A 15479-nucleotide genomic window follows, 5' to 3' on the forward strand; every position below is an offset into this window, starting at 1 on the left:
ATGAGGGATAGAAAAAATATTTTGTGTTCCCGAGTTTCATTTAAGAAAAGAAAATTAAAAGAGGTGTTCCCGAGTTTCATTAAAAGAAAGAAAAGGAGGGGACATAAGAGAAAATGACGAGTAAAATAAAAGAATTTGTATCATGCCAAGTTAGAAAGATTTTGAAGGAAAATAAAGTGAAGAAAAAGAAAAGATACCAAAAGAAATGATAAGAAAAAAAAACTTTTTTTTCCTTGCCTTTCTTTTCATAAATGAACTCGGGAACACAACGTAAAAGAATAAAAAATATATATGAAATTATTATCTACAAAAAGCTAACCAGAGGTGGCAAATTGGACGGGTCAACAGTCAATTGTCTTTGACGAGTTTCCCGGCCAATCTGTCTTGTCACTTATATGAGATACTTACATGTCCAAGAAGGTTATGGTAATGGTCATGGAAAAACCCTCAGGTTTTTTTTCCACTCACAATCTCCAATATCTTATTTATATTGAGAAAACACCATCCACTATGTACTCTGGAGACATGCTATTGAAAATTGTTTTGTTCACTTTCCATATTTTCCTTTTGTGCGGTTTTGACTTTCTTCTGGTTTGGATTACCTTCTCGTTGCATGTAAGCTTTAAAGGCGGCGGCTTCTTGTTGGACGTAACTTCGGAGTCAAAGTCACAAGTCGGTGAACTTGAGGGACCAACAGACAAGTCCGTCATAGTTTGTTATGTTTTCTAATTACATTATGTTTCCTATTTGTCTTGTAATTATAATTAGTAATGTCTTGGCTAGCAAGTTAGGTTAGTTTATATAAACCAAGTATGGTTAATCATTATAGAGACGTGTGAGATGCAACAGAGTTAGGGTTCATCTAGAGACACACATGAGATGCAACCGAGTTAGGGTTCATCGATCTAGATGTAATCGGACTTGTCTCTAGTCTTTGAGACGATGCCCTACCTTGTTCTTGGCCAAGAGAAAGTTCATCATCGATCTCTTGGGACTAATTGTTACAAGCCAAACAAAAGAACTCAACCCAAAAAACTAGTCTGATAGGTGAGGGAACCCATTTGGCTTATAAACCCCACATCCGTTGCCCATATGTGGGACAAGTCCCATAACTTGCAATGGTTTCAGTCCGTAACAATACACCCTTCTTAAGGGCCAACGTCCTCGTTGGTCACGGCTGGCTCACTCCAGGCCACCACTCCGTGGGCCACCACTCCGAGTCCTCGTTGGTCACGGCCACGTTGGTCACGGCTGGCTTCCTCCGGGCCACCACTCCGAAGTTGGCTCTGATACCAATGATACAAGCCAAACAGAAGAACTCAACCCAAAAGATTAGTCTGATATGTGAGGGAACCCATTTGGCTTATAAACCCCACATCCGTTGCCCATACAACCGATGTGGGACAATTCCCATACCTTGCAATGGTTTCAGTCCGTAACACCAATACACTATGACAACTGCTAGGGTAATCTGATACCATCTTAGTTTTCGATGGTTTAAAGAGAACTATTATTTTTGTATATCAATCACTATTACATCATTGAAATAAATACAGCATGATTAAGGATACATATTCGAGATGTGAGATGATGATGATGATGATGATGATGATGATGATGATGATGACTGAAGAACATGGAGTTTGAAATATCTAGGCAAACAAGTTCATTAATCTTAAGTTATGATTTTAGACGACCTTGAGTAATTTGATTGAGTCTTGAATGTGATAGGCTTTAACCATAAGAGTTCAAGGATCGTAATAGTGTTTACATCCCAATTCGATTATCCTCAAAGAAAATTTGGTGAGCAATTCAAGACTTCAAGTTGTAAGTTTATAAATCATGGTTAACATCTTTTATTTCTATCTTGAAATTGAATACGTTTTCTGATTTCATATGGAAATATTTGGTTACAAATTGAATGCAATTTTCTATATCATGTTATTAGGATCGCAATAAGGTTCATTAACTTTTCTTATTAATTTTAGTATGAGCATTTTGGTTTAAGTTTTGAGTTTATAATTTAAAAAAACCCTGAGGCGGATATATAACTAGTTCTTAGAAGTTCGCATTCGCAATAAAGAAGTGATCCATTCATGAAAATTGCTAAGTTATTCACCATGAAACGTTCAAATACAAGCATTTAAATTGAAATAAAAAAAAAGTCATGACAATTGCAATGAAATAAAGGAAACAAATACATCCATTTTAAAACAGATTCCATTGGAACAACAAGACCGGATATTGATTATGTAAATGGTAGCACACTCAAACGAACTTCATTTGGATCCATTTTTCTCGAACTTCTGATACAATTACTCATTTCTTCATTAGATCTTAATAGTATCCAATCTCAACTTCGTCACGGTAATTGAGCTCAAAAGTCCCGAGACTCAAATTGAACTTGTTACCAATTTCTTCGACAAGAGTAAAATATGTTGCTTGCAAGATAGGGATACAGAATCCATTGGAACAACAGAGACCATATATTGATTATGTAACTGGTAGCACACGCAACCGAACTTCATTTGAATCCATTTTTTTTGAATTTTCGATACAATAACTCAGTTCTTCATAAGATCTTAATAGTATCCAATCTCCAGCTTCGTCACGATACTTGAGCTTAAAAGTCCCGAGACAATTGAGCCTGTTACCAATTTGTTCGACAAGAGTCAAAAATGTTGCTTGCAAGATATGGATAGGAAATTTAATCATATCATCTCCAAGCTCAGCTTTAATAGTCAAGGTATTTTGGTCTAATTTGACGGCCGATGGCTCCCGAATTGCTCCATTGTCTTCCTTATTTGTGTTAATTTGATCAATGGACAAATTTTTTGCCATTCTCTTCTCATAATTTTAATTTGGTCCTGGCCACTCCGAGATGCAAAGGTCTTTTACTCTACGTTTCAACGTGGATAAAGAGACTATAGCAAATATCAAAGTTGTTAAAATTGTTAAGAAAGTTATGATTTTAATATAGAATATTATAATCAATTTACCTTTAAGGTTATTTGCAGCTTCTTTCATGGTTTTTCCAAATTGTTCCTCAATGACTATTCGAGGTAATACTTTTGGAGTGTCTTGCATACCGCCCTAGAAGGTGCAATGTAGTCCCCAACCTTTGCTTTCGTTCCTTCTTCTGTTGGTTTCGGCATTGGTGTTGATCTTTTTCCTCTAAAAATATTTAATGTTGTAGCTTCACCTATTCTATCGTATTTACTTTGTGTAGAACTCTGAGCAACAATAACATCTAACTCGTCACCTAGTTCTATACCAGACGCAAACTTGTAACTTGTAACCTGGCAAACACCTTTTTAATGTAAGGATAATGGCCTCCAAATAGTTTATATAGTTTGATTGTTTGGTCCATATGAATTCAAACACGTAATTAAAATTGCCGGTGTTGTTACTCCTCAAGCATATTGTAAACGCACTAGTCAAGAAGTCATGATTCCAAACCACGGACATATTGGAATGAAACACGGAAATATAGCGTGATCCATAATCTTGCAGCGTCTCTAGTACCGGAAATCCATCCGAACCTACATCACACATGCTAAAATAATGTAAAAAAACATCAATGTCATCGTCTTCTTCAGCATAAAGATAACCAGTCAACTTGATCGCCAGCAATCGGTTCATATGAGGGTCCTCCAAAGGAGATGACGAAAGCACACGACTTTTATCCTCACTAGCGATCCAAACTTGAGCTAGAGCTAAGTTATGTGATTCACAAACGACCTTTAACGCCCCTTCGATTTCGCCCTTGGCAAGTTCGAGTCCATTTATAGTCTGTTTTTGTAAAAAAACCTTGATTGAATACCAAAAGAACAAGAACAAATGTTCATAAACAAAATCTAAAAGTGGGTTACAATTGCAGAACCAATCAAACAAACTAGTAGTGTATAAATACTAGTTATCACAGATTGAAACACGAGCAAGTAACGCAATGATTCTTCGAGACACTTTGTCCCAGTCGAATGATTTAAGAGATGTGATGAAGATGATGTTTTGGTGTGTCTTTTTGTCAAGCAGAAGATGAAGATTAAATAGCAGCCACAATATGAGTACAGCTCATAGCCAGTCCACGAGATCCCTTCAATTATACAAGTCACCTACTCCTTTCCTTATTGACAAAAGGCACCCTTTGACCTTCTTATTATAAACCTCACAAAAGAGTAAATATAAGGGAATTAGAAATGACAATTAATATATAATTTTAACACCCCTCTCAGTTCTATTCCCAAAGTAATCTTTTAACCCCAATTTATCACACAAGAAGTTATGTTGTGTCACGCCTAGACCTTTAGTAAATATATCAGCAGGTTGTTCTGTAGTGTCAATCTTTTTAATTTTGAACACTCCTACCATAACTTTTTCTCTTAAAGTGAAAAGGTCTATTTCAAAGTGTTTAGTGCGTTCATGAAAAACAGGGTTAGCAGATATTAGAATTGCAGCATTGTTATCGCAATATATTCGAACAGGGAGAGTGTGACTGACCTTGAAACCACACTTTGTTTCTTGCTTTTCCAAGAAATTAGGTTGTCCGCAAGATACAAACAGAAACCAGTAACACTCCTTCGAGTAACCAAACATTTTCCCCAATCTGAGTCGGAGTAAGCTTTTAAAGAAAAATCTGACAACCTTTAAAAATTTAACACTTTTCCCGGAGAGCCTTTTAGATATCTTAAAAGCCTTAAGGCAACTTGTAAGTGTGAATTTAAGGGTTTGTGCATGAATTGACTCAGACATTGCACCGTGTAGGAGATGTCAGGTCTGTGCAAGATACAAACAGAAACCAGTAACACTCCTTCGAGTAACCAAACATTTTCCCCAATCTGAGTCGGAGTAAGCTTTTAAAGAAAAATCTGACAACCTTTAAAAATTTAACACTTTTCCCGGAGAGCCTTTTAGATATCTTAAAAGCCTTAAGGCAACTTGTAAGTGTGAATTTAAGGGTTTGTGCATGAATTGACTCAGACATTGCACCGTGTAGGAGATGTCAGGTCTGGTAAGGGTTAGGTAAATTAATTTTCCGACCAGAATTTGGTATCGAGTGATGTTTTTTAATTCAAAATCATCTTTCTCTGCATTAGTATTGTTATGTAAAGCAACATTTTGTTCCAAGGGATTCCCAACTGGGGTTTACTTGCAAGGAGACCAAACTCATGAATTAGGTCGAGACAATACTTGCGTTGAGATAGATACAATTCATTTTGGTTTTCATAAACCTCAATCCCAAGAAAGTATTTTAATTTTCCCGAGTCCTTAATTTGAAAACACTAACTTAATTTTTGTTTAACTTCATTTATTTCTAAATCATCATTTCCAGTTATGACAATGTCATCTACATAAACAAGAAGGAAAACTGACGATTTTTTTTGTAATTTTCATGAATAAGGATGGGTCGTTTTTGCTTTGTATAAAACCAATGTTGATTAGGGTTGAGATAAGTTTCTCATTCCACTTTCTTGGTGCCTGTTTTAACCCATATAGTGACTTAACAAGTTTGCAAACTTTGCCAGATTTGACATCAACACTATTACCATACCCTTCGGGTATGGTCATGTAAACGTCTTCATCTAGCTCTCCATAGAGGAAAGCATTGTTAACATAAAGTTGAAAAATATTCCAATTATTTTGAACCGAAAGGGCAAGTAAGGTACGTATGGTCACCATTTTGACAACGGGAGAGAATGTTTCATCAAAGTCAAGACCCTCACGTTGATTGTACCCTTTAGCAACAAGTCTGGCCTTGTATCTCTCAATCTCACCATCTGACTTGTATTTTACTTTATAGATCCACTTACACCCTATATTTTTTCTGTTAGGGGGTAAGTCATTTATGATACATGTTTTATTTATGTTTAAAGCTTCCATTTCTTGATTCATAGCATTTACCCAGTTAATGTCATTACACGCTTAAGTTTTGGGTTCGATACTTTTGTCAAGAAGAGAAACAAAACATTTATTATTATAGGATAGATTAGAATAATTAACAGAATTTTCTATCCCATATTTAACTTTCCCGTCTACCACATAGTCTGTGTATTTTTTCAGAAAATTGCTAACTCTACTTGACTTACGAGTGCTTTTATTATGATCGGTGGAGGTGCCCTCAGGGAAGTTAACATCAGCTATTTCATCATTGAAATTTTCAACCTCAACTGGTTGCTGACTAGGAATGTTGTTATCCATTGGAACATCGGCTTCCAACGGGTCTGAACCAATATCTAGTTATTGGGCTGTTGCCTAAGTTATTGTTTGCTGACCTTTGTTGGTTCCCGGAGTTGTCCCTATGACTATACTCATTCTCAGTTGAACCATCCAAGTTTTGGTTGACATCGTTGGATTCCCTCCCTTCATCATCGGGCATTTTATTATCGAAATTATTCGGTTCAAAACAGAAGTAAAAAAAATTCAGATTATTTAGACCGTTTTCTTCGGGTAAAGTTTCTATTTTATCTATTAAGGGAAAATAGTTTTCATAAAACTTTACATCACGTGAGTAAAACACAGTTTTGTCATCTAAGGAATACATTTTGTAGCCTTTGTTATCAAAAGCGTATCCAATAAAAACACACTTTGAGGCTTTGCTATCAAATTTTGTTTTTGGGTTTAGATTAGTTGAGAAACATAGACAACCGAATGACCGAAGATGTGATAGAGAGGGTTTTTTTATTTATTAGCAACTCGTAAGGGGACTTTCCGTTTAACACGGAGGACGGAGTTATGTTAATCAAGTAGGTAGCTGTTAGAATACATTCAGGCCACATGTGTAAGGGAATGCCACTTTGAAATAGTAGAGATCTAGCAATATTTAAGAGATGTCGGTGCTTTCTTTCTACTATCCCATTTTGTTGTGGGGTATACACACAAGTCGTTTGATGGAGAATACCATTAGTTTTAAGATATGTTTCAAATTGATTGTTAACAAATTCAGTTCCGTTATCGGTTCTAAAACATTTGACTTGTTTATCAAACTGAGTTTTAATTAACATTACAAAGCTCATGATATTTTGAAAGACTTCATCTTTTGACTTGATTAGGTATACCCATGTTGCTCTAGAATGATCATCCACCACAATTAAGAAGAATCTAAACCCATCCTTACTTGTTATTTTAAAAGGTCCCCATAAGTCTAGGTGAACAAGTTCTCCTACTGTTTTGAGTTTTATGTTCACTTAGAGGAAATGAGTTTCGGGTTTGTTTAGCCCGGTGACAAATATCACATGGAGTGTTTGACACCTGGGTTTTAAGATTGAGCTCAGGTTTTTAAAACGGATAAAACTTGATGTGAGGGATGACCAAGTCTAGAGTGCCACAATTTTAAGTTATCATTAATAGGGCCAATAACATTGTCACAAACAAACACACCTGAAGGGACATCCCCAAAGTAATACAGGCCATTGACCTGTTTACCGGTCAGAAGTGTCGTCGTGCGAGTAAGGTCCTGAATTAGACATTCAAATTCATTAAACCAACTACCAAGTTTGTTATCTTTTGCAAGTTCGTGGACAGACAAAAGATTAACGCAATACTCAGGAACAACTAAGACATCAATAAGGACAACATTTTTGCCTATTTTAAGTTTGCCAATTGATGTTATTTTTGCATTAGTCCCATTGGGGTGACCAACAGTCATGTTGTAGTTTGACACATCGACAAGGTCAAACATGTTTTTGCTTGACAAGACCATATGTTGGTTAGCACCCGAGTCTATTACCCAACCCCTGCAATTTCCCTCTTTAGGTGGAGTAGCATATGTGAAAAAAGAGGTAGTACAAGCGGAGCGAAAGTTACCGGCCACATGTGAAGTATTTTGATCCGGAGTGACAGATCCATTTAGCATGATCATGAGTTTAGAGTATTGTTCAGGAGTCAATTGACATGGGACTTCATCGGTCTTCTTTTCTTCCAACACAACATTGTTACTTGTTGTGTTTTTTATTTTAGCCTTATAATTTGTTGGATACCCAACAAGTTCATAACATTTCTCAACCACATGACCATTTTTGTTACAATGAGTGCATTTTAGAGGACTTCCAGGTTTCTTGTAATTAGAAGTTTTAGATGTAAATGCAGCAGCTTGAGATTTATTAGATGATGTTATCGTTCTATGAGACTCTTCACTAGATATAATGGCAAAGGCGCCCTTTACAGTGGGTAAAGGATCCTTGGTTAGAATGGAGGTTCTCACAGGCTGATAAACATCGTCTAAACCCGTAAGGAATTACATCAATCACAAATTTTGATTAAATTTACTTGTCGCATTAGTTGCATTACAGGTACATGAAGGTAAATCTGACAACGAGTCAAATTGCCTCCACATAGATGTAAGTTTATGATAATATTCAGAAATAGGGCAGCCGTTTTGTTTAAACATAGAAATATTTTGATGAAGGTTAAACATGATAGACCCATCAACTTTTGAATAAGCTTCTTTTAATTCCTCCCAAACAACTGACGCAATTTTTGAAAACGCTTAACCCATAAATAGTTCTTCAGAAATAGAGTTTAAAATCCAAGATAACACAACTGCATTGCATCTATCCCATTGTTTCCCCAGGTTTTCTTTTGTGGTGGGCCGATTACATGTTTTGTCTATAAAACCAATTTTGTTTTTTACATGTAAAGCTAGTTCCATAGAATTGGCCCACACACTATAATTTTCTGTCCCTATTAGCTTAATATTAACAATGGTCAGATTGTTGGTATCCGTGGCATGAAGATAAAGCGGGTCGTCGAAGTCAAGGTTAATCATTTGATTATTATTATTATTATTAATGTTAACAATCTGATCTGTCATAAGAGAAACCCAGAAGCAGCGGAAAAAATAGCAATTTAGAAAATCACAAACTTCCTAGAATGCCTAAATGCACACCACAAAACAGGGGATGACTCTCCCTGTTAAGAAAACCACTTGATGGTCCTTCTAACTTAGCCAAATAAAAGCCTAATGCAATATAAGGGGAAAAAAATAAGAGTAAAGAAATACTTACAGTGGGTGTGCCCTTAAATAGGGTAAACGAGTATGTATCCTTTGATTGGGGATACATATATGATAATCAGAATATTGTATCAGATTTGGGCGATTAAATCCCAAATAAGAAGTAATATGATCTGGGATAAAACTTGCAGCAACAAACCCTTAAGATTAGGGATCCTTAAAATCTCGTCCACTGTAGAATGAACCAACACCAATTTTGCTTCAATTTTATCTTCTCGTTCACAATAAGAACGGATTGACATCAATTCCACAATTTTTTTTCTTCGATTATAGGTAAGATTAACAGTTCAAAGAATGGCAATCAACCCTAAACCGGAGAGTAACAGCGAATCGGTTTTGTTGAAGAATCAATCGAAGAGTTCAATCACGAGTAGGAGCCTAGGCTCTGATACCATGTAAAAAAACCTTGATTGAATACCAAAAGAACAAGAACAAATGTTCATAAACAGAATCTAAAAGAGGGTTACAATTGCAGAACCAATCAAACAAACTAGTAGTGTATAAATACTAGTTATCACAGATTGAAACACGAGCAAGTAACGCAATGATTCTTCGAGACACTTTGTCCCAGTCGAATGATTTAAGAGATGTGATGAAGATGATGTTTTGGTGTGTCTTTTTGTCAAGCAGAAGAGGAAGATTAAATAGCAGCCACAATATGAGTACAGCTCATAGCCAGTCCACAAGATCCCTTCAATTATGCAAGTCACCTACTCCTTTCCTTATTAACAAAAGGCACCCTTTGACCTTCTTATTATAAACCTCACAAAAGAGTAAATATAAGGGAATCAGAAATGACAATTAATATATAATTTTAACAGTTTTAGAATTGTAAACATCAGATTTCTAACAAGAATGAAAAAGATCATCAATATCAAATGTTATAAAGCATTAATTATTTTTTTTTTGAAATATTTAAGTTATTATTGGAAGCCTTACCTTGTATGGTATACGATCTTGTACATGAATCACATCCAGACCAGCTTCCTATGAAGAGAAGTAGGAAACTAGATTAAATGTGTTTAGCAATGATCATATGGATGGAGCTCCAAACTCATACCTTTACTACCCGAATCATTTCTGAAATAAAAATAGACACAAAAACATTCTCAGCTCTAGAAGTTAACTCGAGAACACCAATACATGAGCTTTGAGAAGGGAAACAAATAGGAATAAAATAAGAAAGTTCGAATTCCTTGTCATCACAATCCTCTCGTTGATAAATATATGGCAAACGATTGAGGAATGCCATGGCGGGTCCACTGCTTATGATCATGTGATCCCCTTCAATGCCAGCTTTATTCATGTCGATATTATATTTATACTACTTAGTATATAGCCTATACTTGGCTTTCTCTTTGGCACGATACTTCAAACTCAAGACGACAAACGGTTGACCTGAAGTTGTAAGTAGTTGTCTGCCACCGGTTGTTACAGGTGCCCAGAACTGACAGAATTTAGTTTTAAGTTTAGAAAACGCAGATATTATCATGTCGTGAATCATGGGAGTGCCAAGATCAGCTGCGTAATTTACAATAGTTATATATTAGTAAATACACAGATTTCATTTCTCATCTTAACAAATAAAAAAGGAAAACATAACGTCAATTATTAATCATAGAAGTGAAATATATTCATAGGAGTGCCAATATCAGTTACGTAGTTTACAGTGATTAATATTTCTTTTTTTACCAAATAAATAGGTAATATATCATATAAAACAAATAAAAAGGCATATAAGCGGGGAACAAGCTGCGTCGCCACACCCTTGTAATTAATTATCTGAAGAAACACGGATCCACTCCCCGGGTATGGGTCCTGGATCCAGTGAGTCCACATGGTACAATACGATAATTACTACCACAATATGAGTAAGGCTTCCTAAAGTCCAGTGACCGGAACCTGCAAAACAGACACCGTGAGTCTCGTTACAGGAAGGACAAGAGGGGGGTCTTCTTGTAACCACCCTCCGACGTGAGTATCAGTAACGTTCGTAATGAAGAAAGTGCTGATGTATAAAGACTAAGTGTAGTCAGAATATATGTGAGTGAATGAATGAATACCTCATATCGTTTGACAAGGTATTTATAGCCGAAGGATGATGGAAGATGATTGGGGCAACTGTCCTCTTCTAGAAGATCTTTGATAACCGCCTGGACACGTGTCTTCTTGTGATAGGTTGGGCTATCGTCCCATGTGCATGGGTATAACAACCTGGACATGTGTCACCAGCTGATAGGATGGATCGCACCCTGACCATGTGCACGGTTATAACAACCTGGCCACGTGTCTTCTTGTGATAGGTTGGGCTATACGTCCCATGTGCATGGGTATAACAACCTGGACACGTGTCACCAGCTAACAGGATGGATTGCACCCTGACCATGTGCACGGTTATAACAACCTGGCCAGGTGTCCTTTGTTCATTGGTTAGTATGTCACGTATTCCCCAAGTAAGAATCATGAGCCTTTCTTCTAGAAAGTATTTGAATGGTGATAGATGTCCTACTGGCACTGTCCTCCAGTTATTTGTGCGGACATACGTCCTGTCTTGCGGATGACTTTTGAGGACGCCAGGATGCTTCCGCGTGTGTTATGAGAACGTTCCTCCTTACTCGTAACATGCGGGTGGCCCAAGTGTCCCGCGGGTGGTTTATAAGAGGGTTCTCTATGACCCGCGGGTAGTATTTAAGGGTATTTGGGTCTTTTTGCTACCTACCTCTACAAGTCCCCCAGTCCAGTGTTTCTTTCGCGTGAAGTCTTTGTGCGGGTGAAATTTCTGGACTTAATGTATGTTTTGGGGATTTTTGTTGTTCGGAGGTTAGGTAGAAAATATCTTCTGTTGTATGGATAGTCACGAAAAGGACAAGTTGAGTACTCGCAGGCGCGTGAACAGATGATGGAACGTTTTTGACGGCTGTCACTGTACCCGACTGTACAACTTTTTCTCTTTTTCGAATTTCCCGCGTGACGTGGCAGTCACTGGTTGGGTAATGTTTTTCTCTCTCTGCTGTTCATATCCCATCGCATTAACTGTGATGGGTATAAATAAGGAGAGACTCCTTCTTTTTGAAGTTTTATCGCTCTTTTGCTTTGATTATCTTCTTAAATTTTTTTTTTCTGATAAAGCATTGAACTTTCTTGTATTCTCTCATCAAATCTTTCTAAGATGTTGAATGTTCAAACTGAGTTTGATGAGACAGAAGTGTCGTGGGACTATTCTGATTACGAGAATTTGCTAGAGACTTATGGCATTCCACCAGAGTGGGAGCCAGAGTTCCCTGCTCCTGGATCCATAGCCAGTTTCCCACCGCTTGGGAAAATGGCTTTGTATGCCGATTATTTTGTTCACGGGAATTTTCGTCTTCCTATAACATAATGGCTGGTATACGTGCCAAGGATTTTCCGATCGGAGCCTTGGGAATGAGGTTGAAAGGTTGTCCGCCGACTGGCACAACAAGTTTTTCTGGATATCCGAGGACGTGGTGCCTCTACCCATGGTTCGTCGCCCTGTGAATTCTGCTCTCCCGGAGGTAGTGACAGTTGCTCATGAGGGTCGTGAATGGTATCACATGCTTACCATGGAGCCCTCACCTATGCGTGCCTTGCCGGAAGAAGCATTGGTGTGGGCAGGCATGAGTCGTCTGTGGCCAACGGAATTCATGGAGCCTATTTTTGTAGACTTGCATGAGCGTAAGTTCCCTTGTATACTTGTTTCTTCTTTATTCTGAATCGTTGAATGATTAAGTTTTTATTTCCTTAGGTCGGAGTCCCATGTTTAACGTTCTTTTTGGGGATAGGGGTTGTGTCCGTAAGGGTATCCGTGAGGCGGGGGACCAACCTATTCTTGACAAAACTAAATCTCAATTTCTGTTTCCAAAGAAAGTTCGAGCTGAACCTGTAATCTCAAATGCCACCTTTGAAACAGGTGCGTATATTCTAAACCCTCCTCCTCTTACTGCCGTTACTTCGGACGGGGTAGTTGCCATCTTATCGTCAAGTGATGATGGTGGTAATGTTTCTATGTCTTCTGCCTCCGAAGAAGAGGATTTCGATACTTCTGAACCTTCCTCTGTCTCATATTTATTGGCAGAATTAGAGCAAAGGAGAGTTTTCTTAGCTTCCCAGACGGGTCGTACGAACGAGAAGGCTGCGGACTCTGAGGCGGGACCGTCCAAGAAAAAACGGAAAATACACCGTCCCAAGAAGCCACAGTATAGCCTTGCTGACCGTCTTGATACTGTTGAAGGTACATGCCAGCCTTTAAATACTGTATTATTATTATTATTTTATTTTTTTTATTAGTATTTTGCTAAGTATAAATCTTGTTGGGTAGATCTGTTGATTTTTAGTGAAGATATATCTGAGAAGTTATCAACACCCACTACTCATACTGAGAAACCATCATCCCCTTTTTCATGGGGAGGGGCGGAGGATAAACCATCTACTCCGCCTGATGCTGCTAACGTGGAGGATCAGCCAACTTTCCCCCAGGCTGGGGTTACTATGGATGAGGAGATGCCTACTCCTCCGATTGATATTTCAACGGGAGGTCCAGACGATCAGTCCGGCCGTGATACCCGTTTTGATTATTTGTTTCAAGGTGGGGGTGGTAGTGGTGATCAGCAAGACAGTGCTGCTGCTAAGGAGGATCATATTCAGACTGACGAGCTTCCACGCCAACGTCCTCCTCAACAGTCTTCTTCCACCCTGGCTCGCCTTAAGCCCTCGGGTTCCCGTTATTACGGGGATACGGGCTTGGGTGACAAACACGAGTTGTTTGTCCCTCCATGGGGCATTACCAATGGTTCTCGGTTTTCCCAACCGAGAACTTGTATGGAATTTGTTGAACATTGCGCACCCCCTGCTGAGATGGCATATCAGCATGATCTTTCCCGCCACCACCTTCATACAAATGTTGCTTATCATCTGGCTAATGCCTTAGCCGGTAGCCAGGAGGTCTTAAGTGAGTGGCGTACTCTAGGCGGGAAGGTGGAGAAAGCTCGTCGAGCGGCTGAGATTGCCAGGAAGGAGGCTGAGGAGCATCGCGTTGCTGCCCAAACCGCCAAATGAAAAAAATCTGATGCGGAAATCGCCTTGAAAAATGAGCAGGATCGCAATGTTGAGGCTGCCCGACGATGGAAAGAAGCTTGTGAAAAGCAAAATTCCCTTCTTGAGGCTGCTCGAGCTAAAGCTCAGAGGGAAAGGGATGAATTGGCTCGTGTTCAAGAGGCTAATACTTCATTAGAAAACCAAGTAGCCCTTCAAGGTGCGCGAATTCACGATCTTGAAGCGGAGCTAAAGCTGCAGAAGGAGCGGGCAGAACTTAAGGATCAAAGTGCTGTTGAAATCCAGACTGCTTATGATTCCCTCCTCCAAGCTCATGAGGAAGCCATCGCGGAATCAAAAGAGTTCCGAGTGCGGGCCGAGGGTGCGGAACAGGACCGTCAATGGTTCCTTACTCGGGGAGTTGATGCTGTAAGTCACACTTTATCATTTTTTGTTTCACTCGTACCTTTTGATATTGGGGACTTATGTTTTTGTCTTAACAGGTTGTTCGCCATATCAAAGGAGGTAAGGAGCTAAATGACAGCTTTGCCAATGCAATGTCTGCTTCTTCCTCACTTGGGCGTGTTTTGGGCTTTCATGAAGGAATGAAGTATGCACAGAGCAACCGCACATTTAGAGATCATCCTCTTCATGGAGTTGATGTCAAGCAAGCTCGAGTTACGCGGGTAAAGGAACATGATGACCTAGTGTTTCCGCTTCAGCAAATGCTTCCGGAGTTTGCATCCGCAGATGATGGCCTACAACTTTTGAAGGTCTATCTTGGGGAAGACTCTGAGGATGATTCTTCGGAAGATACGTCTGTGAAGGCTCCGGAAGACCCGTCCGCTTCAAACCCTTAGGATAGATTTACTACTTCTATAACTTGTAAAAAGTTTTCTTTCCTTCTTGTAATGTTTTTTGGATCATTAATGAAGAATATTTCTTTTGACTTCTTGTGATCTTTTTACTGCTTTTAATACCTTCTGAGAGGAATTTTTTGAATCCTTCAATTTGTTGAAATATTTAAAAGTTTTGGATAACTATAGTGACGTGGCAGAGAGAGAAACTTCTTGAGGGTAACTGACAGGACGTATATGACGCTGCCGACAGTCTGTTTTCATTATCTTGAATTTCCCGCCTGACGTGTCAGTCATCTGTCGGTCCGCGGTTTCTCTCTCCTCTGGCGCTTTATGGATCGCATTAATTGCGATGAGTATAAATATGGCCCTTGTATCTTCTATTTTCTCTTTATCACTTTTAGATTTCTTTTCTTTCAAACGTTTGAAGTTTTTCATTTTTCTTTGATATTTCTTCCTCTTTCTGTGATTTTCTTGATCTTTGTGGAGTTAAAATTGCTAAAGAGAAGAAGAGTACCCCTACTATCGACGAGGTTGCCGTTTGTCTTAAAGAAGAACACTAT

At 38.5% G+C, this 15479-nt stretch overlaps 1 protein-coding gene across 1 annotated transcript in view; it reads right to left on the bottom strand.

The window, feature by feature from the left end:
- Positions 1 to 3053: 3053 nt before the first annotated feature.
- Positions 3054 to 15479, bottom strand: part of LOC143608604 (uncharacterized) — a 41134-nt gene continuing 28708 nt past the window's right edge. The window contains exons 2-5 of the mRNA XM_077083606.1: positions 10071 to 10531; positions 9950 to 9997; positions 3399 to 3792; positions 3054 to 3310 (exon numbers count right to left, since the gene is read on the bottom strand). Coding sequence (XP_076939721.1) covers positions 3054 to 3310; positions 3399 to 3792; positions 9950 to 9997; positions 10071 to 10316 — 945 coding nt within the window. The 5' untranslated portion in view covers positions 10317 to 10531. The remainder of the gene's footprint in view (positions 3311 to 3398; positions 3793 to 9949; positions 9998 to 10070; positions 10532 to 15479) is intronic.

This window comes from Bidens hawaiensis, unplaced genomic scaffold (assembly GCF_021521415.1).
Source record: "Bidens hawaiensis isolate Kalapana, Puna unplaced genomic scaffold, B.hawaiensis_p1.1 tig00419396_1, whole genome shotgun sequence".
NCBI lineage: Eukaryota > Viridiplantae > Streptophyta > Magnoliopsida > Asterales > Asteraceae > Bidens > Bidens hawaiensis.